We start from the raw sequence: 24886 nt of genomic DNA on the forward strand, positions 1-24886 counted from the left end.
AGTGTGTGCGCCATGCATAAAAAAGAATATATTTTTGTTTGAAGGTTAAAATTTTTAAATTTCGGGGGAAATTCAATAGCAACTGAAAATCACGTATAAAGATTCGACAACGCAACTAGAAGACAATAAATAAAGCAATAAATGAAAGCGGTAAAGCTTCTCCCCCACACTTAAACCAAACATTGTCCTCAATGTTTTGATAAAAGGTGGAAAAAGGAAACACAAAACCTGTATGGATGCTACTGGCGGGCTATCACGACCAAATCTGCTCCGCGTCCAGAGGAAATACCTTCTCCTATCATGCTCATCAATTGTGTCACCACCAGCAGCAACACTCGTAGGAATGTGTGTGGAGACCCGCTCATCTTTGAGACGATCGTCTATAGATTTTTTGCCTAGATATGGTTGAGACGTGACAAGCGATCCATACTTTTATTTTCCGCAAATTCAAACAATAAAAGGAAAATATTAAATTGAAAGCTCGTGGATTGCCTCTCACGCAGCGCTTTGTTTAACGTCGATAGCTCGACAACTTAAGAGTGCAAGCACTCATGGTGGTTCTCTCGAGAATAACTCCTCGGTTGAACTTTTAGTAATCATCGATTTCCATGGCCACTTATTGAGTCATCTCACATATCCTTCACCTTTTCTTTTCTTTCTTTTGTGGGGTAGTTCATTCTTTTGAAATCGTGGTGGCGGTTCTGGATCTATCCTAAGTATCAGCTTTTTGAGTTCGGGCTTAGTGATATTATCCACCACCTCAAAGGTTAACCTTACCCTCTTAACAGTAATGACATCCCTAGTTTCATGGTCCTCGAACTTTCTCTTTTTATGCAAGACTTCAAACAAGGATGCATTGGTGTGGGTATTTTCCAATACCTTCACATAGTTTATCGTAGCTTCCATAAAACTTTGCAGAAAAGGAGTCGGTGGGGTATAGGTAGGAGGAATAACGATAGGTTCTTCATTCTCTAAATCTTTGACAACCTCTCTTTCGGGAGGTGTTGGTGGATTTTTCTCAATCTCCCCTCTTTTCTCATCAGAACTCTGCTCAACCTTAATATCACTCCCTTCAAACTCATCATCACTCTCCTTAGGATTTTCACTTTGTTGTTCACTACTGGTTATTACAACATCCACATGCTCCTCAAGGAAGGGTCCTAGAGGTTTTTGTTCAAGCAAGGAGATTTGAGTCTCTAAAGCCATGTTGTGAGTTTCTAGAGACTCAACCACAGTTGTTAGTTGCCTAAGGGATTCATTAATTTGGACACTTTGTTTGCCAAACTCTTCATTTTGGACATTTTCTGTCTCTACAAAGTGCTCTAACATAGATTCTAGCCTAGAGTGATTTAGTGTCGCATCGGAATCCTCCATTGATGTTTCAAAGTTGAAATTATGGGATTCTTGCGGTTCTTCAAAGTGAGTTAGCATCGAGTTTTGTGTTTCCACAAAGCACTCTGTCATCGTAGATTCTAGCCTAGCAAGAGTTTGCGTTTCAATAAAATTCTCCATTAAAATTTCAAGGTCGGATTTATGGGATTCTGGTGACTCCTTAAAGTATTGGTTGAGGTGATCGTAGAGGAAATTCAGTTGAGGATAAGTTGGTGTCAAATTGAAATCCTCAATAGATGATTCGAGGTTTAAATTATGGGATTCTTGAGACTCCTCGAAATGTTGGGGTTGGTGGTTGAAGAGGTAGTTTGGGTGAGAATCAGGTAGTGATGCAGCATTGAAATTCTCCAATAGTATTTCGAGGTCGGATTTATGAGGTTCTTGTGATTCCTCGAAATACTGGGAATGGTAATCATAAGGGAAATTTGGGTGCGGTTCCTCGAGATATTGGGAATGGGAATCATAAGGGAAATTCGGGTTCGGTTCCTCGAGATATTCGGAATGGGAGTTGTAGAAAAAATTTGAGTGATACATCTACCTAGGACTATAAGATAAATATTTTTTATTTTTTATTTATTTATTTTTTTTCTTTAATGCCTTAGTCTATACGGTGTAACAACGGAATAACAATATTGACTTTTGGTCCCCGGCAACGGCGCCAAAAACTTGATGCGTCCGCAAGTGCACGGATATATCGAAGTAATATAAAAGATTGTCGAACCACAGAGACCAATGTCAACCTACTGTAATCTATTGTTGCTTTGTAAAGTTAAGGCTAATGAATGTTTGATTAAGGGGAACCTAAGAACTAAAACTGAAATAAAACTAAGATTAAGATAAATATAGGAGAAGAGAGACCGGAATGTGATTTCGCGTACTTCGGGAACTCTGTAATTCGTTGGCTTGTTAAAAATGTCCAAAACATATTTAGTAGAAAATATTAGCTTAAAGACTAAACCTCACACTCTCGTGGTCTTGAATAAAGTCACGCTCCTTAACTGTAGGATATTGCTCTCGCTCGCCCACTTAAATCAAGGAACGCGGTTTAAAAACTAAACAAGTTCTAATTAATCCTAAAGCGCTCTCGCTGTGTTTAGGATTAATGCCTAGTTTTTACTATCTGGTTCGACCCCCACGCTCTCGCAGTGCCGGTTCGAACCTTAATAGATTTCTCACTCTCGTGACGAAATCGTGGTAAGTAACCTCTCACTCTCGTGACAAGGTTACCTAAATTAAGAATAAAAACTAAAGCCAAAACAAAATTTAATAATAATAATCTAGGCCAATAAAATAATTACCGAGTCCCGTCAGAGACGACGGTCCTCACATACCGGACTCAAAACTATTTAGCTAAACATTAAATTAAACTCAAACAGACTAAACATGATAATTGAAATTAAAGACAACATGTTAATTAAATTAAACTAATAAAGCAATAGGAATAAAAATGCGATAAAGAGAAACCTGTAAATAATGCGAAAAGGAAAATTGTAATTGCTTCTGAAAGAGACTTCGTACAATAACTGGAACTGGAATTGAATTGGATTATTCCGGCATGCTTGAAACTCGAAGTACAAAATAATTAAAAGAAAAACAAAATCTAAAACTAATGGTGTGGTAGTTCCTCGATGTGAGAAACTACCACTTTTTACATGGCGAAAGAAAATTACCTAAAAACTAAACAAGAAAGAAAAATGGACGAAGAAGAGAAAAACGGCGTCCCCCCCATTTGCTGCTAAATGATCAGTATTTATACTCATCGTATCCAAGCTTAGGTTGAGAAATTGTAGGAATCTGGAGAGAGTAATCCGGGAGACCGGGCTTGAGAAAATATAGGAAGAATTGGTGTTGGACTTTGGAGAAAACTTCGCAGGAAAATTATACGTGGTGCTGCGTTCTAGTTGTGATGAGGGTAACAGAATGTGTGGCGTGGGTCACACAATTTGGAGGTATGTCGACCGGCAGGAAGGGGCTGGTGACGACCGGCAGGAAGGGGCTGGTGACGACCGGCAGGAAGCTACAACTGGTCATTCCTGCGCTTTGGGCCTTGGTCACGCTTTGGGCCTTGTTCCTTTTCTTCTTCATTCCTTCACCTCCTCCCTTTTCTTTTATATTTTGTTCCATTTTTACTTCATTTTTATTTCTTTTTCTTTCTTTTCTCACACGAGCTTGTAAATATTAAATCCTGAAAATACAATAGAATACCGGCATAATACTAATATAAAGCAACAAAGTTAAATGAAAATAAAGATATAATTTATGTAAATCGAATCAAATATACGATACATATACGTGTTATCACCCCCACTAACAAAACTACATCATCCCACAACAACAATAATACCCACAATAACAACAACAATCTCAACAACAACAACAACAACAACAACAACAATACCCACAACAACAACAACAGTACCAAAAACAAACCCAATACCAGTACAACTCCCAACAACACAACTACCAACAATAAAACCCATTCCAAACTCAGTCCCAACCACTTTACCAACAGCAAGACCAATACCAAGAACACAACCCATATCAAAACCAGTCCCAACCACTATTTCAACCATGCAGTCAACCACCTCGCCAAAATCGTAGACGACCCACCCAGTACCAAGAGGCAGACTCCTCTAGATCATTCAGCTAACACAACAAGGCTGGTTCCTCAAGAATCCAACTAAGTCCCGACTTGGGTCCACAAGATGAATGCGACCACCGCGACCCACTAATATCACAAGCCTCTCACCACCGTAGCCCATATGGCTACGCAACACCAACCGAAACATTTGCCTTTTATCAAGACAGTGCAAGTGCCACCGAGTGCTACCAACCAGAAATCATAACTCCACCTCCTCCCCCACCACCATTTCAAAGCTATGAGGGAACGGGTAACCGACTTTACGACATTCGGCTTCCGGGATGTTACGGTGGCCTTGACGATTTTCTTGACACCGACCTTATTGACGACACAATTCTAGGGCCATCTACACAAACACAACAAGAACCACAAAGGGGAAAGGGTGGGGTGCGGCGTTACACGTGTTCCACATGTTCAGCAAGCTCCTAGATGCGAAACCGACAGTCGTTACGGTGATGAGAGACATTAATCGTATTTTAATTTTCCTTTATCAGTTGTTGTTTCTGTTGTTTTCCAATGTATCTGTCAGTTTAAATTAATAAAATTGTTTGTTTTTGATTTTTTTTTCAATCGTTCAATCAATATTTGTTTAAAAAAAAATTTAACTAACACTAAGGCGCCATCTGAGATGGCAACCCTAATTTAGATATACACAATGGCGCCATCCTAGATGGCACATATGCACAAAATTCAAGGGTAGGCGCCATTCCAGGTAGCTCATGTACCTGGGTGCCCTACCAAACCTAGACACTTTGGTAAAATTTTCCAAATTATGATTTTTTATTTTATTTTTAAACATGGTTATTTTAATTTTTTTTCAACCATTTTAACAAGAAAAAGAAATTGTAAAAAAAGAAAACAAATTTAAAAACAAAATAAAAATTGAAACGCAGAAATGAAAATGATAAGGGTGGTAACAATGCAGCACTAACCCATACGACTTGAGCAACCTTCTCACTCTCCGTTCCGCCACTCTCTCTCCCTCCCCGCTTTCCACCGTTACCATCAACACGACGACGTTTCAACTTTCTCATCATCACTTCTGCAAAACCTATATTCCACTTTTCTCCTAAAGCCATACCGTCATGTCTTCAATTCAAGCCAATCTTGTTCCCAACTTGTCCTTCAATCACTTTCAGGTTACCATCTTCCCCAAATTTCAACTCTTTACTTTCATTTACGTAAAATTGTCTCTTTTTATCTTCCTTCATTATGTTTTATTCTATATGAATGTAATATGAACCTAATTTTGAGTGTAGACATCAACACACTTGGTGGGTGTTGGAAATTTACAATGTAGAGTTGATTTGCGAAAATCCAGAAGGAAATTACCTTCCTATAGTTGCATAAGGTGTGAAAAGAAAGACGAAGTTAACAAAGATGAAGAAAAGAAAGATGATGTTATTGATTATGTCACGGTTGAGCGTCCGCCTTATTATAGTTACATGGATCCCACTTCCGGTCAGCTGGAGCCGGCCTCGGGTGCTAGGGCGAGTATTCCGGAAGTTGAGTATTGGCCGGAAGGAACTGTTGAGCAAGTTAGGGCTGATAGCGCACCTACTCCCACGGGAGAATCGTTAGGTTCTCCGTCTTATGGGAGTAACCCTGGTAGTAGGAGGAAGAGTTATAGGACGTCGGTTTCTGGTTCTTCTGATGAGCCCAATGTTGAGGGCGATGTTGAGGGTAGTGCAGAATTGATTGACACTGGTTTTCCTGAGGTTTTGGTTGAACAACCTCAGGAAGATTTGGAGGAGTTCTCGTCGGATTATGTTGTTTATCAGTCTGAGCCTGAAGATGAAGATACTGGGTATAAACTCGATAAGAAATTTGGAGCTCCTCATCCGTTTATTGATCCAAAAGTTAAGAAGCCGATAGAGGGAACACTTACGAATGAGGAATCATGGTGGAATTGGAGAAAGCCGGAGAAAGAACTATGGTCTAGATGGCAAAGGAGGAGACCTGACACTGAAACGGTTAGTGTGCACTAAATCATCATGTAAAAGTTTTTTAATATTGTAATTACTAATTACAGCGTGCGTGCATGCGTGCGTGTGTTTTTGTCTGTGTATGCATTCTTTGATTTTATGCTTTATGATTGATTGTAATTTGTTATACCAATGAATTAGTTAAACCTTACAAATTTAAGCATTAGTTAAAAGGTCATGTGGTCAGTTCTTAAGTCCTTTCTTTAATAGCATTTTCTTTAGTGCTAAAAAGGTTTTTAGAGCAACAATATTAACAATCAAAGCCTTTTCCCATATTGGCTATGTGGATCAAAAGATGACATAATATTCTATAATGCATTATACCTTCTTGTCTTGTGTGTAACTTATCCATATCATAATATTCTCATCCCCAAAACACCAAATGTACTTTCATGTTAAAGAATTTAGCCATAAAATCATTTTGTTGTAGCAAGATGCTGCCTCCCTGATGTTAGATACTCCATGATCGTGTTCACCGAAGAATACATAAATAAAGGCCAGTTAGATATGTTGAAACCAAAAAGCCTAGTGTTAGAGTGAAGCCTTACATCTTGTATGGGATTTTCACTATATATTTTTTTCAGGTTTTCCTGAAAGCAATGGCTGAAACTGGACAAGTAAAGCTTTATGGTGAAGAACCAACATTAACAGAAACTGCTCTTTACCGAGCCAGACGGCATCTTTATAAGGAAGAAAGGTATTGTCGACTATTATGCTCACAATATAGTTCTGATAAGCATAGAAATGAAAGTGGTTTGTTTTGTAGAGCATCCCAATGCAAAACATATAAGGATTATTTACGAAGCACCGCAAACAAGAAACTTAATAGAAAGCTTGAACAGTAGTTGATTGAAAAATGAATAAATTCCTAGAAAGTTAAATAAAATGCATCAGAATAACCTTCAAGATAATTGAGGGGAGTTACCCGATATAGTTTACCACAAAATGCTATAGGAACTTGTTATAAGCAGATTTGCCTGAAAAAATTCATGGAAAATGTTGATTGTAAAAGCTCCCCTTAGCATTTTGCTTCACCTAATAGAATCTGCCAAAATAAATCCAATTTTTGCAGGCTTGAGGCTGAGCAAGAAAAACTGGAAAGGATTGGTCCAATGGCATACTATTCAGAATGGGTAAAGGCATGGAAGGGAGATACATCTCGTGAAGCTATTCAGAAGCATTTTGAAGAAACCGGTGAAGATGAAACTGCTCAATTAATTGAAATGTTTTCCCACCAAACTGACGGAGAGTATCGCATAATGATGGGGACTGATATTCGCATCCGGAGGGATCCTTTATCAATGCGAATGAGAGAGGATCAGATAAAGCAAAGTATTGACTTTAAAAATTAATATTTGTGTTATGTCTGCATATTTCTTCCCTCTTTAAGTCATCTTGTTATTGTTATTAAGCCATTCATCTTACTTCTTACGATTTGATGATTATTAAACTCTAATTAGCATTGTTTGCCAAAGAACCACTAGACCCTGCACTTAAAAATTTAAGCAGTTAAAATTTACCTCTAAGCATCATTGTTAAACCATTCACTATTTGCACTGATACGACTTTATACTTTATGCGTTGAAATCTACTGTTCAAATACATGCTCACTCTAGATTCGAGATACTCTTAATCCAAAATAGTAATTAAGAAATTTCCCTTCTTTCTGCAGTATGGGGTGGAGATCCAGTTTACCCAACTGTGAACTATATTCAAGATCCAGATGAAGTAATTGACTACAGGGGAGCAGATTTTCACGAACCAACACCAAATATGCTTTCTTTTCTGAAAGAGGTAGCGTGAGCTTATTTGTTTCCTATCATTTGTTTCTTTTCTTAAGACTTTGATCGCCAAAGGGTGTAAATTGTTATACTTGAAATCTTTAGATAAGTATGGAACACATCTTCTCAAAATATTTTTGAGATAAATATATCACTCTATGAATGATGTGCTCGAATAGTTAAGGATATGAATATGCTATTCTGTATCCAAACTTTAAGCTTGGCGTGGACATTGACAATTACTTTTACCACCTCGAAATTTAATTATCATGTTATCAATAGTTCCAAGACCTTCTTTCTAATGTATCTTCTCTGGATTTTTCTCAATCACTCGAAAAAAATTAAAAAATGAAAAATAGTTCTCATTTATGCTTTATAATTAGAGATGCAATATTAGCTGTTAAGTTTATTTACATTTGAATCCTTTCAAGTTCTCATCCGCTTGTTGCACCGATAACAATAATCCCAAGAACACATGGCATGCTTTTATAATTTTGTTCTTTTACATTTATCGTTAGTGCAGTGCTGTAGACTGTAGTTACATTTATTTTCTACAAATATATGATTTTTCTTTCTCCTTTTATGTTTGTTGAAATTTCAATTTTCCGACATGATGTACAGTCCAGTTTTTTTAATGAAATATGTGGTTATTTATTCATGTGACTAGTATTGAACTTCTTTTCCATTTGTAATCAGCATGGAAAAATCATTACAAGGGAGGAGCTAGAAAAGCTTCTGGAAAAGCAAAAGACCGAACAAGTTGAGGTAAGGAAGTAATAATTATGAATTTGATAACACTGAAAATGAAGGTATCACGGCTTAATTTGCAAACAGACGGTGTTTCTGTAAATTTTCCCCAAAGTACTCAGTCTCATATTTCAATTCATTATCTGTGTTTCTGCATCGATTTCTTACTGTTTTCTTCAGGATCTAACATTAACCCTAATGAGAAATGATAAGATTAAGCTTTCTCTTTACCATTTCTACCTATCATTCAATTCTTAATATTCTTTTACCGTAGGATAGACATGTGATGTCACAATTTATGACCTCATACAAATTTGCAGCATGTTTTTATATTTTATTAACAACAGATTTTGTGGAATCATTACCTAAAATAATCCCTTGACAGTTAATTTTTTATTTGGGTTTCATAATATTGTAATAATTTGACACCCTTTTTTGTTTGGAATGTGGCAGGTGTCAGACATCGATGAAGCTATGGCTAAAGCAGTCGACATTGGTGAAAATGAAGTAAGCTTTATTCACCGTCTTTTACTCTTGTCTAGCGTGTTCCATTCCTAAATGATTAATTTTGAGTAACATTTTCCCTTTCATTTCTCACCTGTTGACCAGGATGAAGAGGATAGTGATATTGATGTTGAAGACGCGGTAGCAGAGGGAGAGGGAAAGGGAAAGGGAAAGGGAAAGGGAAAGGGAAAGGGAAAGAGAGATGGAGATGGAGATGGAGATGGAGATGGAGATGGAGATGGAGATGAAGATGAAGAAGAAGAAGAAAAAGAAGAAGAAAAAGAAGAAGATGACGATGAATCAAAGATTAATCGTAATTGGAGTGTTTTGAAAACTACTCCCCAGCTTCGCAAATCAAAGGTATTTTACTACTATAAAACTATTTCATATGTTTCATACTTCATTCTTAACAATGTGTACCTTTCCTTAAAACTTGCAGCCAAAACCAAAGAAAGAAGGTCCCATGACACTGAATGAGGCTCTAGATGATTCTGAGAACTTGACTGATTTCCTCTTGGATTTTGAAGAAGAATGAGTCAACATCTCCTTGTGAAGCGCGTGTTGCAAGGCAATGGGTATGCTTCAGCAGTAGGCATGTAGGGTAGACAGAATGGGAGAATGTTAGAATGTAAGTATTCATTGTCAATTATGGAACTATTACAACTTCTTTTAAGCATTTTGAGCTAGAGTTGAATTCCCCACTATTAGTAACAATCCCTTATGTAGTTGTTGACAACAATTTTGATTCCTCCTTCATGTAGGTGAATAATATAGTAAATGTGTGTTGGTTGATCCATATTGTAATTTTGGTGCAAACTAGAATCTAGCATGTTCTTTTCAAGTAGTTTGTGGTGGCCTCATTTGCTGGGATTTTAGGACTTAGCGTACTTGTAAGTTGTAAACTCTCTCACTGCATGATATTTCATGAACTAGAAGATTTTGATATGCGTATAATCATTTGATTATCTCTAGTTTTTTAAAATTTTGTTATATTGACTATTTGAATTGAGGTTTGTCAGATGCATAAAATATCTTCAATAAATTATAACTTGTAAATTTAATAGAATTACTCTCTAATAGCTCAAAAAAAATCAAGAGATTCTCCGAGCCTGTTTGAATTACTTTTCAAAACCTGTTTTTTAGTTTTTAAAAATTAAAAAACTAAAAACTTGTTTGATTATAAAGTTTTGTAAATCTGTTTTCAAAAACTGTTTGTAGTTTTATTGTTTTAACTAGTCAGAGACCCGTGCTGTCGCACGGGTGCATTATTTGTGGTGTAATATTTTTTGAACAAAAAATATGAAAAAAAGAAGTTTGACCAAATTATATATGTAAAATGGAAATTAAAGATTTTTTTAAAAAAAAGTACTAATAAGATATTAGTAGTTGAGTCAAAAATATAAAAGAAGATATTAGTAGTATGAAATTAACCATTTTAAAAAAAGTTTTTAGATCATTTGAGAAGGTTTGGTTATTTAAAAAAAACTAAGTATTAGAGTGCTAGTGATCCGTGAAATTAAAAGTTTAATTAAATTTGAATGAGTGATGTGAAATTTACTAAATTTGAATAAGTGAGGTTGAAATTTATTTAAACAGATATAAACTTGAAATGAATGATTTCATTATAAATAATAATCATATATTTATTATATTAAATAATCGTATAAGAAAGAACATAATATATCTATGATTAAATAATCATAGAAAAAAATATTTAACAAATACAAAGTTTTAATATAAATATGTTTAATATATTTATCATACAAAGTTTTCATATGGATATAATTATATTTAATTATATCGTCAAATGCCATCAAATATTCACACTTATAATTATGTTTTTCTTTAAAATATGTGAAGGGGATTTGATTGCATCATCAAGGGATTTTTTTAGAGCCATTCAATGTAGATAAATAATCTCCAACTTCACTAAGACTAAGAGAACTTGTTATTGAATAGAATGTATCTAAACTTCTATCTCTGGACATGACTTGCCAACTATATCATTAAGACCTTTTATTTTTAAATTAATTTATATTTCCAGTTGAAAAAAAGCAGCTAATATAAAAGAGGTATTTCTTTTATTATTTTGTCAATGTGATTCAATGATCTAATATATTTTATAATATATTTAGATGTACCTGTAAGTTTAAAATAAATTATTAATTGAGATTGAAGAGGATTTCTCCGACTATTGTACAAAATACGTATGGTGTGCATTAATGGAAACAATGTTTAATTGTTAAAACCAATTTGAGGACATGAAAAAGAATTTGACTATAGGATCACCTTTTTCCATGTCATTTTTGCGTTGTTTGAGATCCTTCATCTATTGTTTTAAAGTTGAAAAATCTAGCTAAAGTTATTTTACTTGTATCCAACATGTCCATGTATATAGATGGGTGGATTTGTATTGGTATACATAGGACATTGCAATTCTTGATTGGGATTATGCAGACATATTTATATTAACCCTTTTAGACTTTTAGAATATTTGTGGCACATACTTCTCTATAAGACAAGGTTCATACATAAAATCTCCATGGTAGACCCAGGGAATGACATAATAAAGATAGCCAAATCCCCCAAATGTCACCATAAAGAAAAAATAAAGAGAAAATAAACTAAAGTGCAAAGTACAGACTCAGTGTATATTTGCATAAAATAGAAGCAATAAAAGGAAAAGAAAATAATTGATTTTTAAATAGTGGTTGATCTATTCAAATGAATATTATGTGGTTACAACTGATCCTTCTCAAAATTTAAATTATAACCTTTCAAGCATCTCTTAACTTGTTTCAAGTACTCCTGTTTGTCCGATCATTGATTTCCTGCTTGCCAAAATAACAACCAAAAAAGTGTTCAATTATTAGAGTGAAACCAAATGTGACAAGGCATAAGAAACAACAATTTCCTTATGCATTAAAAATAACACAGGTCATGCTAGTTAAAGTGAGATAATGTAAAAATAGCTAACTTAGCTATCCAAAACAATTCCACCTTCAATTTGTATCTAGTTATTTTCTTGCAAGTAGTTACATTATTTATAAGTTCCAAAAGATTATCAGCAATATCCCTTAGAGTCTAGTTTCTGGGAAAATTAAATAACTTTTTATTGCCTATTCAATCCTGAGTGTACTTTACATATATATAAGATAGTAGGAAAGTTAACCAAGTGATAATATAGTAGGTATTGATGAAAATTTAACCAAGTCATAAAAATGAGAATGGAAAATACTTCTACAGGACTATAGTAGCCACCTTAGCTAGACAATATTACAAATACTGGTGGAATGTTGAATGGGTCATCCATCAAAGTAAAAAGAGAAAACAGTACCAAGAAGTCCTATGTTCGAAACATAAAAGAGAGAACAGTACCAAGAAGTCTTGCACAAAGAACATAGAACTGAAAAAATTTCTAGTACCACACCATAGCTTGATGGTTGTAAATGGTATTTTTTTCTCACCGAAAGATATACCTGAACATAAAAAGAGTAAAAAGACAAACAAACCAGCTATGATATCAACCCCCCTTGATATGCAAGATAAGATCACTCTTAGAATCATAGTCGTTCGAAAGGCTAAAAGGCTATTTAGAGAAACTGAAAAAATCAAATATGCGTAAATATTGTCGTTCCCCAAAATACAGGGCGAAGGAAGAAACATGATATGTCTTCACTCCAACAGTTCATTAGGAAGCTCGTGAGATGAGAAAAACGAACATGTATTAAACACTTCAGCCAGCAACTCAGACATGAAAGTTGATAGAGCAACAATCTCGGTGCATATAGTAACTTGAATCCTGAAAGTTTACCTGTGGCACCTTGTTTAACACCAGTTGGCATTGGCTGTTTATGCAAATGTTTTATGCACCTATGGAATCATGAATTTGAAAATAAAGCATTAGCAATAAAACTGATGTAAATTTAATGACAATTTAATTATTTTGGTTTTGTCATGAAAGTTATCCATCTTGGTATAATTAATGAGCAGCACAGTAACTTCTGTTTGATAACCAAAGTGAAGAAATTGATGAAGTGAAGCATGATCTTCTTATGTATTCAACATACCGCCCCCTTTCCATGATATAAATGTCATATTTGACATCGATTGTATAACCTCAACTATATCAATTGCTTCATTTGGAGGAATAACATGTAAAAACCTGTGGTGTAAAAAGATAGAAGGACTCGTCAATCAGCTTTATGTGAACAAACTAATCTGCAAAATAACTGATGATGCTACGTAAATATACCATTAGCTCGACGGAAACTGAAACAAACCTTTTTTCGACTGCATGAACTAAACCACTTGTCATAGCCATTAATATAACAAACTAATCTCACATTATTCCTTTTCACTTGGTCATGAACACGCAGCAGAAAATAGAAGAAAAAGAACCTTAAAATGATTATTTTTCATGGATGAAGACCATTAATACCCTGCATTACACACAATAAAATTATTCAGAATAAATTCAATCCATCATGAACAAAAAAAATATTTTAACAATAAAGAAACACAACATACTGCTTCTTCAACTCAGCATGTGCCTTCTTCAGCTCAGCATTTGCTACAGACTCACAAATGCATCCTGAATACGCAAGTGACATAACCAACAAATAGGTAACAGAACAAATTTTCAACAATATAGTGGTAAATGAACTCAAAAAGATGAACAATTTAATAAACCTAAAAAAAAGAAACTCAACATTCAAAATCGGTAAGATGTTGGCCCTCTTTCTTCTTCGTCGGTTGTTAGAGAAGGAGAGGCGATGGTCGACGGCGAGATTGCTTGAAACAAAAGTCCAACCGGTTAATTGGGGCCAAATATCAGAAACAAACTAAATCATTTAAAACCATTTAAACAATTCTACCATTCAGAAACAAACTAAATCACTCAAACCATACATTAAAAACAGTGTTGGTGGCAAGATGAGATGGAGAAAAGAAACAAACCCTAATTTTTGTAATACCTTTTCTTCAATTTTCAGCCATTGCTCTGCATATTGCTTCCTAACATCAACTCTAAAATCAGAATAAGAAAAACAGCAACAACATCACGATTCCAGAAAAAACTTGTAAAATAGTTAAAACAACAACAATATTTTTTTCGATGAATGAAAATGGGTTAAGTGTGTTGAAGAAGAGCAGCCAGTATGGAGACGAGAGGGAGAGTGCAGAAATTGCTTTCAGAGAAAAAAATGGAAGTGACAGATGAGAGAGATGGAAGTGTAATAAGAAGTAGGGCTTGATGAAAATTGAAATAGGGAGTGGGAGTGAGGATTCGGCTAGGGCTTCTCCTTGTACCCGAGAGAGAAGACTGATAGAAAGAGAGTACATCTAAGGAAGTTATGGATGGAAAGAGATAAAATTAAAATTTGACCAATAAGAGAACAACAAATGGTGCATGCTTAGTGAAAAAGCTGAAAAAGTTGAAAGGTATTTTGTTAGTTACAGAAATGTCCTTTTCTGTTTGGAAATAATTTTTTTGCAAGGGGTAATTTGGTCAGTTTGACCAATCTCTTAATATTGGTTAGATAGTAGAAAACTAAAATACTGAAACTGCTAAAATGAGTTTTGATTTTCAATTTTCCAATTTTAGTTTTTGTAAAAGACACGGATTCGCTCATCCATTATCAAAATAAATGATGGAGAAGAGAAAAAAATGACAATTTTAGTTTTTGTAAAAGACACGGATTCGCTCATCCATTATCAAAATAAATGATGGAGAAGAGAAAAAAATGACACATAATCTCCACCATTTATTTTAAAATCTATTCTCACGTTCTCATATGAGAATGACATTTTTATGTGAGAATATGAGAATGAATCTGAACTATTAAATTTTTAAATAAATGGTGGAGATTATTTCTCATTCTTATTTTCTCTCTCCTCCGTTAATAAAATAAATGATGAAGAAGAGAGAAAAAATAATGAGAAATAATCTTCACCATTTATTTTAAAATATAATGGCTCAGATTCATTCCCACGTCCTTTTATATATATATATATATATATATATATATATATATATATATGCTGAACACCAAGCCAATCCAGTTCTTGGGACAATTCTCTCATTAATTATCTTAATCAATTTTAGATAAATGATTTTTCCCGATAATGTTATTTTAAATTTTAAATGGGTATATTTATTTGAAAACTATGGAAATATTAGTAAAACATTTTTTAATATAAATAATATTTAATATGGAAATATTAGTAAACGTATTAAATAATATTTTAAAAATATTAAAGAAATGTATTATTTCAATATATTAATACTTAACATAATTGTTTAACATATGAATAAAAATTTTTAAATGTATATTTTATAGTATTATCATGAAAATATTTAAATATTCATTTTAATAATATAATAATGTAAACGTTTTTAAATAATGAAAATATTTAAATAATGAAAATTTTATTAAAATTAATATTAAATTGAAAGTAAAAATTAAATAATCAATATTTTAGTATTAATATTTATTATTAAATAAACTGAAGGTATTAAAAATATTTAATAAAATATATATAATTATTAAATATCAAATTATTATATAAAATGAAAGTATTAAATATGGAAATATTAATAAAATATTTTTTAATATGAAATTATTTAATTTGAAAATATTAATAAAAGTGTTAAATCACATTTTTAAAATATTCAATATGATTTAATTATTAAATAAAAATATATTATATATAAAGATGTTTTAATAATAAATAAATATATTTTATATTGTATCAAATAAATTTTCTATTTTATAAATCACTACCGACACAACACATATTTTATTTTACTAAACAATTATTTTAATTTAAAAGATAAAATATTTATTTTTATATATTAAATGTTCTTTTTTATTTCATCTCACGGATTCCTTTTTTTTCTCTTTGTATTTTAATGCAATTGAGTTCATATAATCGTTGTTCATTTTAAAATGAATAGCTAATTTTAAATTTAAATACATATTTAAAAATAATTTATATCATATCAAATTAATTTACAAGTGTGATCGCACGTATATCTGACTAGTTTTATTTTAAAGATCAGTTTATTCAATCAAATTATCATATTTAATCTGATTTAATCACGTGATTCGACCAATAACCCACTAATTTATAAATAAATCAATAACTTAGTACCTTTACTGATATATTCTTTAGTTCAGTGTTTAAAACATTACTTTTACAATCTAGTAGTAAACAATTTTGATTCCCTAAACATGTTATTAGATATTGTTTATATGTATTAAATTACACCAACTAAGAAATATTTTTTATATATAATATAGATATTAAAATTCTTCACATTTATATTTTAAATCAACATAGAAAGAGAAACCAATTCAGTCCATTAAATCAACAAAATCAAAATTTAATGGTCGTAATTCATTGTTCTCATTTCTCATAATAACCAAGTGTTCTCACTTGAGTCGTCCCCATATATATATATATATATATATATATATATATATATATATATATATATATATATATATATATATATATATATATATATATATATATATATATATATATATATATATATATATATATATATATATATATATATATATATATATATATATATATATATATATATATATATATATATATATATATATATATATATATATATATATATATATATATATATATATATATAATGTACAAAAATGGTAAAGATGGTCAATAAAAAGAAAAAGATTCCATTAGGACACACAATTTTCATTTTTTTATTTTGGCCCGTCTTTGGAATGGGAGAATAAAAATATTTTAAGAAATAGTCAAGTGTGTATTTGTTTTTATATATCATTTTCATATATTTTTAAATAATGACTGATACCAAAAAAAAATTACTACTATTGTTATATAATATATTCCATCTTTAATTAAATTATTAAACAACTAAAATAATTCATCGACAAAAGAAACTAAGAAGCCAACAATATTTGCCATCAATATATATCATAAGAAGAAAGTAGTTTCCGTAATAAAAGTATAAAATTTCAGATGATTGCGATTTTGAAATCTGAGGATGATAATTAAGCACCCCAAGACTTTTCTAATCCTCAAATTGAGTTAGAGTAGTCAAATTTTCTTTTTCAACTAGTGTCTTACCCGTGCGTTCGCACGGGTACCCGTCGTTTTCGCGCATTGTGATTGAGGGAAATAAAAGATGATAGGGAAAATATTATTTTGTTTGATATAGATATTATTGTAGAAGTAACTTCATGTTCCTGTTAATATTCAATATTTTGATCAATAACTCATGTTCTCGTAAATATTTTGATAACTAACTCAGTAATTGTGTATTCCTATTAATACTCTAACTTTTTTCCCGTTAATATTCAATATTTTGATCAGTAACTTCATGTTCCCGTTAATATTTATTATTTTGATCAGTAACTCTCTGTTCCCGTTATTATTCATTATTTTGATCAATAACTTCGTATTCTCGTTAATATTCCGAATGTATTCTCGTTAATATTCAAAAAATTTATCAATAACTTAATGATTTTATTAATATTAAAAAATATTATCAGTAACTTCGTGTTCTCTTTAATATTCAATATTTTGTCAATAACTCCGTGTTCCCACTAATAATTATTATCTAATAAAATGTAGACAATAAGAGTTATGTGATGCATGTTAAAAATAAAAAGTTATTTAACATTATTAAATAAAGTATTATATTCTCTTTTCCAAGTGGAAGAAATCATGTAGGGAATACTTGGGCTTAGAGGTGATAAATTATTCCTTTCACAGCAACCTCTTGGTACAACAATTGTTAATGCTAAAAAATGTGGAGTGTTTTTCCATTCATGGTTGTGGAGGAACTTGAAAAAAAAATCATGTAGGGAATACTCGCAGCTGCTCAAGACCAAGAGGCGATATTGTCTCATGTGTTACATCCTTGTGGTATAATAACTTATTTGCTTGTACCTTGAGATGAATGGCTCACTCCAAGTTCAAAATTAAAATATTAGATAATTTAACGTGTAATATTGATGGGCCAACAACCACATTGATAACAGTATGTTTAGGCCAAAGTTCTTTTAACTCACTTTAGAAGCAAAGTAGTTGAATGTCAAAAATAAAATTGAGTTTAATCATATACGCTTCTACAAATATACCTTTACAGTACACTATCATTTTATCATGAAATAGTTTTATGCAACAAATATTTCTCACTGTTATTCTTATGGGAGCTAATAGATCATCCCTACAACAACGCGAGACCAGACCCTTACTAACCGAGCTGGCAAAACAATCAACTTTGTGGGCATTGCTGATATAGAAGGATGATGCCACTTTTTCAAAGAAGGGTCATACATGGCTCCTGAATTCACATTTTCATGCGTTATGGTGTAAAACCACGAATTTTCTTGTGGGACTTGGGCACAATGCTGAGAAAAGCTTTGAGAAGCCAGCAAAGAACTTCATTGACGGAAAAAGTGGCAATAGCAAGCTGTGCAATTACCGCCTCAAATAAATCATCAGGAAAATCTTTCCAGATTCCGTGTTCCATAACTTCACCTTATGTAGAAGCTATCTACACAGGACTTCATTGCATCAAGTAAAATAAGTGATTGTAATCAATATATGAGACTACTTCAAATAAAATAAGTGGTTGTAAATTGTAATCCATATGAGACACGTCAATTATGTAGATTACCATAGATGGAACATGTTACAAGACCTATTCAGCCTGCTTTGTCGAAGTTCCAATTCCTGACACTGAATAGCAATCCATATTGAAAAGCTCGATATTTGACGTTCAGCACGGGAACATATCCCGGGTGTATCAGTATCTCACTGCTTATAGTATGCTTTAGTTTCATCTGCATTAAGTAAAAAACATCACTCAGTATAGCAATGACTTTTTTCCTCGTACTTCAAGTATGCATCATGATAAGAACGTTAAAATAAAATACCTCAGCCGCACCAAATGAGTAACCATACATCTCACTGATCCACCCGGACTAATATATGTCTCCTGTTATATTTCTTGCATAATGAGTTCTATCAGCTCGAACCTCCTCCGTCTTATGCAGCCATAGCATCGTGAATTTTCGGAGACCGTCTATATGCATAATGCTCCTGCCACCAACTTTGTCACGGGCCTCAGGATGGCTAGTATGTAATTTTCCAAGTTCGTTGTCACAGCCGATAAGGTAGCTGGCAAGTAATATTATTAAAACACAGATTACTCATCAATTCGAAAAATAACGATAAAAGAGATGTAAAAATAGAGATCAATATGTTTGAAACCATGAAAACTGAAGTCATCAACACCGCGTTTAAATCAGCATTGTCAATCGCAAAATTCCTCTAAGCAACAGTGCTATATGGTTGCAAAAGATTTGACAACATTTAACACTAAATAGTTATCGCGGAACAAAAGCGAATTTTTCAAATTCTGGCATGTAACACTATTGTGATATTTAAAAGAACTTAATCATTTAGACCCTAAGGGCCCAACGTTTGCTTTTTCTACCTTCAATCCATCATATGTAACATCCAATCTCATGGCTCTCTTAATTACCAGTAAGCCAACTGCCTAAAACACAGATTAGAAAACATCAATAAAACGACGTGATAATTGAATTATAGAGTAGTACAGGTAATAGTGTGTTTAGCATACATAAAAATTCATAGAATTATATTATGAGATAGAGTATATAAGCATTTCAAGGAATCATACCTCAAAATAGATGGCTTTATCAGTAAGAATGAGTTTTCCAGGCCATGCCATATTATTCTCCCATTTCAGAACAGGCTGTTTATTGTTGGCACCAATGCCTAAGATTTTCTCCTCTGCAATTTGAGGAAACTCTGGATTCTGATACGACCTAATAGCATTTGAATTTGAGATTCTAAAATGCAGTAGTTCTCCTTCTCAATTTCTTTTGCTTAGCAATTCTGCACCAGGATTCCAGCACCACCCATCATTCGACTACTTGCACCAGGATTGGCATCCTTTGGATGTGCACGCTTTACCTCTACTTGCTTACCATTTAAATCATGAAATGTCTTGTGCAAAACCCTATCAACTTCCTCTTCAGTATCAAATGTAATAAACCCAAATCCTCTTGATCGTACAGTATTCTGATCATACATGACTACAACATCAGTTATATGTCCATATGCCTCAAAGTACTGACGAAATTTTCTTCAGTCAGAGTGGGGGGTAACCCTCCAACAAATATCTTTTTGGTCCTCATATTTCCACCATTACCTGAATTCAAACCAGAATCAGAATTTCCAGTTCTTGAAGTGGCAGAAATTGGTTGGTCCTCTCTTGAGAATGCCCCTCTTGGCATCAACCTGAATAACAAAATTATGAAGTTGCTAGTTAGGCATATAATCAATAGTAGGAAGTAAAGAAAAAGCAAAGTTTGGGTCACAAGTTAATATCAATATTCCATATTATCATCAGTAGATAAAAAACTATTATTTTAGGCTGCAACTTCAAGTCATTTTTTCAAATATTTGGGCAAATCCAAAAACATAGACAACAAAAGATGATGAAACTATAAATAAATCCCAAGAGAAGCTGCTACTAAATAGTTCTGAACGGTTGTTCCATAGGCCAAGAGGGTACTCTTTCACCTTCAATTAGTATCCTTCCTTTCCCAATCTGTTAAAATGCCAGAACACAGATATCAAGTCATTTCACATTTTTAATAAGGTTAAATGTGCTTAGTCCCTGTAAAATAACCTACTAATGCTTTTAACACATAGCAAACTTTCTGCTTTGCATTTAACGGTCACACGATGACTATCGCTCTTTTTATATTTGAATGCAAATTGATGAGCAATAGCATATTTACACAACGTCTCTCGAAACTCATGTAGACTGCTAAACCTTTGACCCACACCAGTAATAGTATTCTGCCACTGTTGTGCCACTTTAGCCAGCTTCTCCTCATATGACGAAAGACTCAAAAGAGGTATCTCCATTTCCGCATCAATTCGAATGGTATCATGAGAAGCAACAGGAGGAGCATAATCAGCGTCATGATTCAGAATAGTATTGAACGACAACACTGTTTCAGACAAAGTTGTAATAATGAGAGCCACTCTTCCTAATGTTCTCAAATTTACAGCTTTGATATCCCAAGAGACATCATCCCTGTGAAAAAAAAAAAAACTCAGTTCAATTCAATCATGGCATATTAGTTTAAACTAAATCCAAAACATTATTAAACTCAAACTGTGTTAAATAACTTACTTACCACCAATTCTACACTATAATCATTCAAACTAACATTGCTAATCTAGCATCCCCTTATTTCAATTCCAATACCAGCAACATTTAACACCCCAAATTCAAACCTAACAGTTCAAAACAATCGTTCAGCTATCATACATTCAAAAGAAAACCACGACAGGTCCAGATTTCACATTCCTTACACATTCAACTCTAAACCAACTTCAATGCAATTCACAACCAAAAGCATCCAGACCAGAAAATAGACCGAACCCTCATAATAATTGACAATTCAAAGACAAAAACATTCCAACAGTATTGAAATAGACAAAAGCATTCAAATGTACAATACCATACTACAAAGAACCAATCAATCTCTGTCACTGTCATTGCCATCCTTTCTTTTTTATGGCCAAGCAAACTTGTGCTTCATCATCGAACCTGCACAAACCCACATCAAAATCAGGTCACAACTTATCCAAACAGAATTTAACAAATCATACAAAGTAATAAAAAACACCGTCGCATCATCAGAAACTGCATCGGTGATGGATCTTTCCTCTTTTGCGTGAGCCAACACCATGAAACCTGGAACTTTGAAAACTAAATCAAAATCAAACATGAAAGAGAGAGAAGACGAAGAAATTAGAAGCCCAATGAAAAAGAAAGCTTGCTTTGGCTCCAAAATCCGATGCCCAAACTTCTCCTCTTTGTATTGGGGTAATCTTTCCCCCGTATACCTAGCCATTTGAAGCTTGTTTTTAAGTTACGAACAGAAAACCATGCAAAAGAAAATATTGATATTCTCGAATTACTTCATTTTTTCTACAACTGGATAGGTTTTTTTCTTTCATTGTATATGGTTGCCTCATGTGACTAAAATCGATAAGAAATCCAAAAAACATGTCTGACAAAATGTACTATAAAAATTATGAAAAAAACTTGAAAAAAAAACTTGTAGAAAGCAAACTCATGTAGCTGTAGCACTATTATAAATGAAAACAACTAAAGCAGCTTGACTATACAAAATGTCAAGATAGTGTCTTTTACCTTATCTTGAGAAGTTGAGGTCAGAAGATTCAAGGCTTTTTGCAATAAGTTCCTAAAACATAAATTATTCAATCAGCTTTCCAAGTCAATCAAAACGCAACAGTGTATGCAATACATACAACCAACAAATGAAAAGGATATAAAATGCAATAATAATATACCAGATCACCAGTATTATCCAAGTAAATCTGGACCACTGCATCTGTAAAAGAAGGATAAGAAGAGAAAACACATCTAAAACCATTTTCAGGATTTGCATTGCAATATCCTTACCATTATTGATGTTAGGGAAGAAATATGTAGAGAAATCATACCTCATGTATAACATGTCGTCGTTCTTGAAGATTATAGAAAGGAAGGACACTGTCATGAAGAGAAGTTGGAGTTCATTCATCCATTGACAATATGTTATCCTGCAAGTAAAAAAAATTCAATTGAGATCAACCTTCTGTGTTGACATCGAGAACCAATTGAAAACAAAAAAATGTACATCAGTAAGATTTGAATCACAGCCCCATGATTCACATTTGAAAAGCCTGGAAAATAGGGACTTTGAGCCTCCTCAATCCCACGATTCCCTCAACTTCTGAGTCCACCTCCAATCCCTGATTTCTCTCTAACCTCAGTCCTCTCTCACTCCACAGATATCTCAGTCAAACTCCACTCCCTAAAAACTTTGTGGTCGCACATACCGACTCAACAACACAACAACTACACAGTAAAAACAGAATAGAAGTAAAGAAGAGGAGAAACTCAAAGTCGAGATTGGAGTCAAAACCACCGTAAACCACTCACCGTTTAATCAAACCCGACCACTATGAAGGATCATCAGATAGCAAAACCAATCACCGCGAGCATCACCCTTCCGGCAAAGATCGACACAGCCGCATACACCATAACGTGAAGTCATCCATCGTCGATGAACCTCAAGCAACACAGCCGTGAACAGGAAATCAATTACGTAAGTAATCCAAAAGAATTGAAAAAAAATCGATAAGAAGAAACAATTTTGTATGAAGATGCAGAGGAAGAAGGAACAAATCCTCAAACTTCATCTCCATCTCAGTTCTCAACAATCTTCAAGAACACCATTCATTCTTAAATCTGCAAAACAGAAAAACCAAAATCACAAAACTTATAAGTCACGATAGATGCACAACTTCTACACATTCACACAGAACTTATTTGATATTCACATGCTAACATTTCAAATACAATTGGCCTTTCATGCCGATGATATGAAAACAGGCAGATAATGACTACAATTCAAAGTATAACCTCTGGCATTCTTGAACTGCACAATTAGAAAATAGATAATGTAGCAGTATATACGCAAACCTTTAACGTTTAAATTTCAAACTTTTATCAAAGTGGTTGTTCTACTTGAAGAATTATCCAGTCACTCTGCAAAAAAAACACAATTATGAAATTCAATTAAGTTCCAAACAACAACAATAGAAGATTCATATAAAGGTGATTGAATAGAAATCAAAATCAAAATCAATAAGCAGACCCAGAATCAGAAACAGACATAATTCAGTCAGATTATTGAAAAAGATTTGAAATTTATGGGGTTTAGGTGATGGGTGATAGATGAATTGAAGAATCGTTGATTGAATTGAAAAGGGTTAGAAGAGAAGAAGAATACCTAAAAGAGTGAATTGACAGTGTATAAGAGACAGAACTGTAATTTTTGTCTTTCGTGATAGACATTTGCTTTGACAGAATCTACAGTAAGTGCGAATCGGAAATGAAAATCAAGATTGAACGCTTACCTGAGTTTTTGTTTCCGGAATTCTCATCGTTTCGTGTTGCTTAATGAGGACGGTCGGAGACGATGATAAGAGATCTGGAACGGTTCAATCTGTTCACATCAATAACAACAGATTTCTTGGTTGAGGTTTCTTCGCAAACTCTCTCACGATTTTTTTGTTATCTCTGTTTTCTCATTCTCAGGAAGGTGTTATTTTGCTATGTGGTTTGATGAAGGTTGAAGGAGGAGCCGTAAAATTGAAAAGAATTGGAAAAGGTGAGGAAGCAGAAGGGTTGGAATTGAAGTTTGGTAACCATTACATGAGGCCATTTATGTCTGCAAACTGTTTGGAACGTGGATAGGCACACAATGATGAACAATGCGTAACTGCAACAACATGAGAAGCTGGGAGGGTGAAATGATCAAAAATTCAGTATTAACCCCCAAAGCTGATGTGGATTAACCATGGAACAGATGCTGATGTGGATAGCCTAAGAAAGTCTCAAATGGTAGACTTTTCTTATATGATAGATTTGGGGGATTTAACCTATCTTTCATCTTAGGTAGTGGAGATGTCATCTAATATTGGAATTTGTTTTTTACATGTATGTTTGGTCAAGTAAGGCAAATTCATTACTTCATGTATATATACACCATTTTTTTTCTCCCAAATCTTCAATTGTAATATATATATATATATATATATATATATATATATATATATATATATATATATATATATATATATATATATATATATATATATATATATATATATATATATATATATATATATATATATAT

At 33.1% G+C, this 24886-nt stretch overlaps 1 protein-coding gene and 2 long non-coding RNA genes across 33 annotated transcripts; 1 reads left to right on the forward strand and 2 right to left on the reverse strand.

The window, feature by feature from the left end:
* The first annotated feature begins 4922 nt into the window (after positions 1-4922).
* Positions 4923-10004, forward strand: LOC131644803 (protein PLASTID TRANSCRIPTIONALLY ACTIVE 12, chloroplastic). Of its 2 annotated transcripts, XR_009296657.1 has the most exons (10): positions 4923-5172; positions 5293-6006; positions 6603-6715; positions 7091-7350; positions 7691-7812; positions 8496-8564; positions 9000-9053; positions 9156-9410; positions 9490-9678; positions 9812-10004. XR_009296657.1 is itself a non-coding variant. In XM_058915397.1 (9 exons), the coding sequence occupies exons 1-9, from the start codon at positions 5119-5121 to the stop codon at positions 9583-9585; spliced, it is 1737 nt and encodes a 578-aa protein (XP_058771380.1). In that variant the 5' UTR covers positions 4923-5118; the 3' UTR covers positions 9586-10004. The 2 variants fall into 2 exon arrangements, 1 of the variants encoding a protein (XP_058771380.1); XM_058915397.1 differs by having other exon boundaries at positions 9490-10004.
* A 1037-nt stretch (positions 10005-11041) lies between these two features.
* On the reverse strand, positions 11042-14421 carry LOC131644804 (uncharacterized). 4 transcript variants are annotated; one of them, XR_009296661.1, is made up of 4 exons: positions 13581-14421; positions 13334-13492; positions 12865-13215; positions 11042-12529 (listed from the first exon to the last, which is right to left on the reverse strand). It is a non-coding gene; the product is annotated as an uncharacterized LOC131644804 (long non-coding RNA). The 4 variants fall into 4 exon arrangements; XR_009296659.1 differs by having other exon boundaries at positions 11044-11881; positions 12429-13215; XR_009296660.1 differs by having other exon boundaries at positions 11045-12923; positions 13121-13215; positions 13581-14420.
* A 3722-nt stretch (positions 14422-18143) lies between these two features.
* LOC131644805 (uncharacterized) lies at positions 18144-24679 on the reverse strand. 27 transcript variants are annotated; one of them, XR_009296687.1, is made up of 14 exons: positions 24105-24679; positions 23668-23733; positions 23125-23433; positions 22644-23040; positions 22491-22531; positions 22330-22381; positions 21632-22019; positions 20792-21201; positions 20679-20706; positions 20305-20393; positions 19771-20174; positions 19564-19626; positions 19001-19244; positions 18144-18907 (listed from the first exon to the last, which is right to left on the reverse strand). It is a non-coding gene; the product is annotated as an uncharacterized LOC131644805 (long non-coding RNA). The 27 variants fall into 27 exon arrangements; XR_009296678.1 differs by adding an exon at positions 21305-21404 and having other exon boundaries at positions 19771-21201; positions 21632-21720; positions 21800-22019; XR_009296682.1 differs by having other exon boundaries at positions 19771-20393.
* Between the last annotated feature and the right edge of the window lie 207 nt (positions 24680-24886).

The sequence above is a fragment of the Vicia villosa genome, linkage group LG1, assembly GCF_029867415.1.
Source record: "Vicia villosa cultivar HV-30 ecotype Madison, WI linkage group LG1, Vvil1.0, whole genome shotgun sequence".
NCBI classification, from domain to species: Eukaryota; Viridiplantae; Streptophyta; class Magnoliopsida; order Fabales; family Fabaceae; genus Vicia; species Vicia villosa.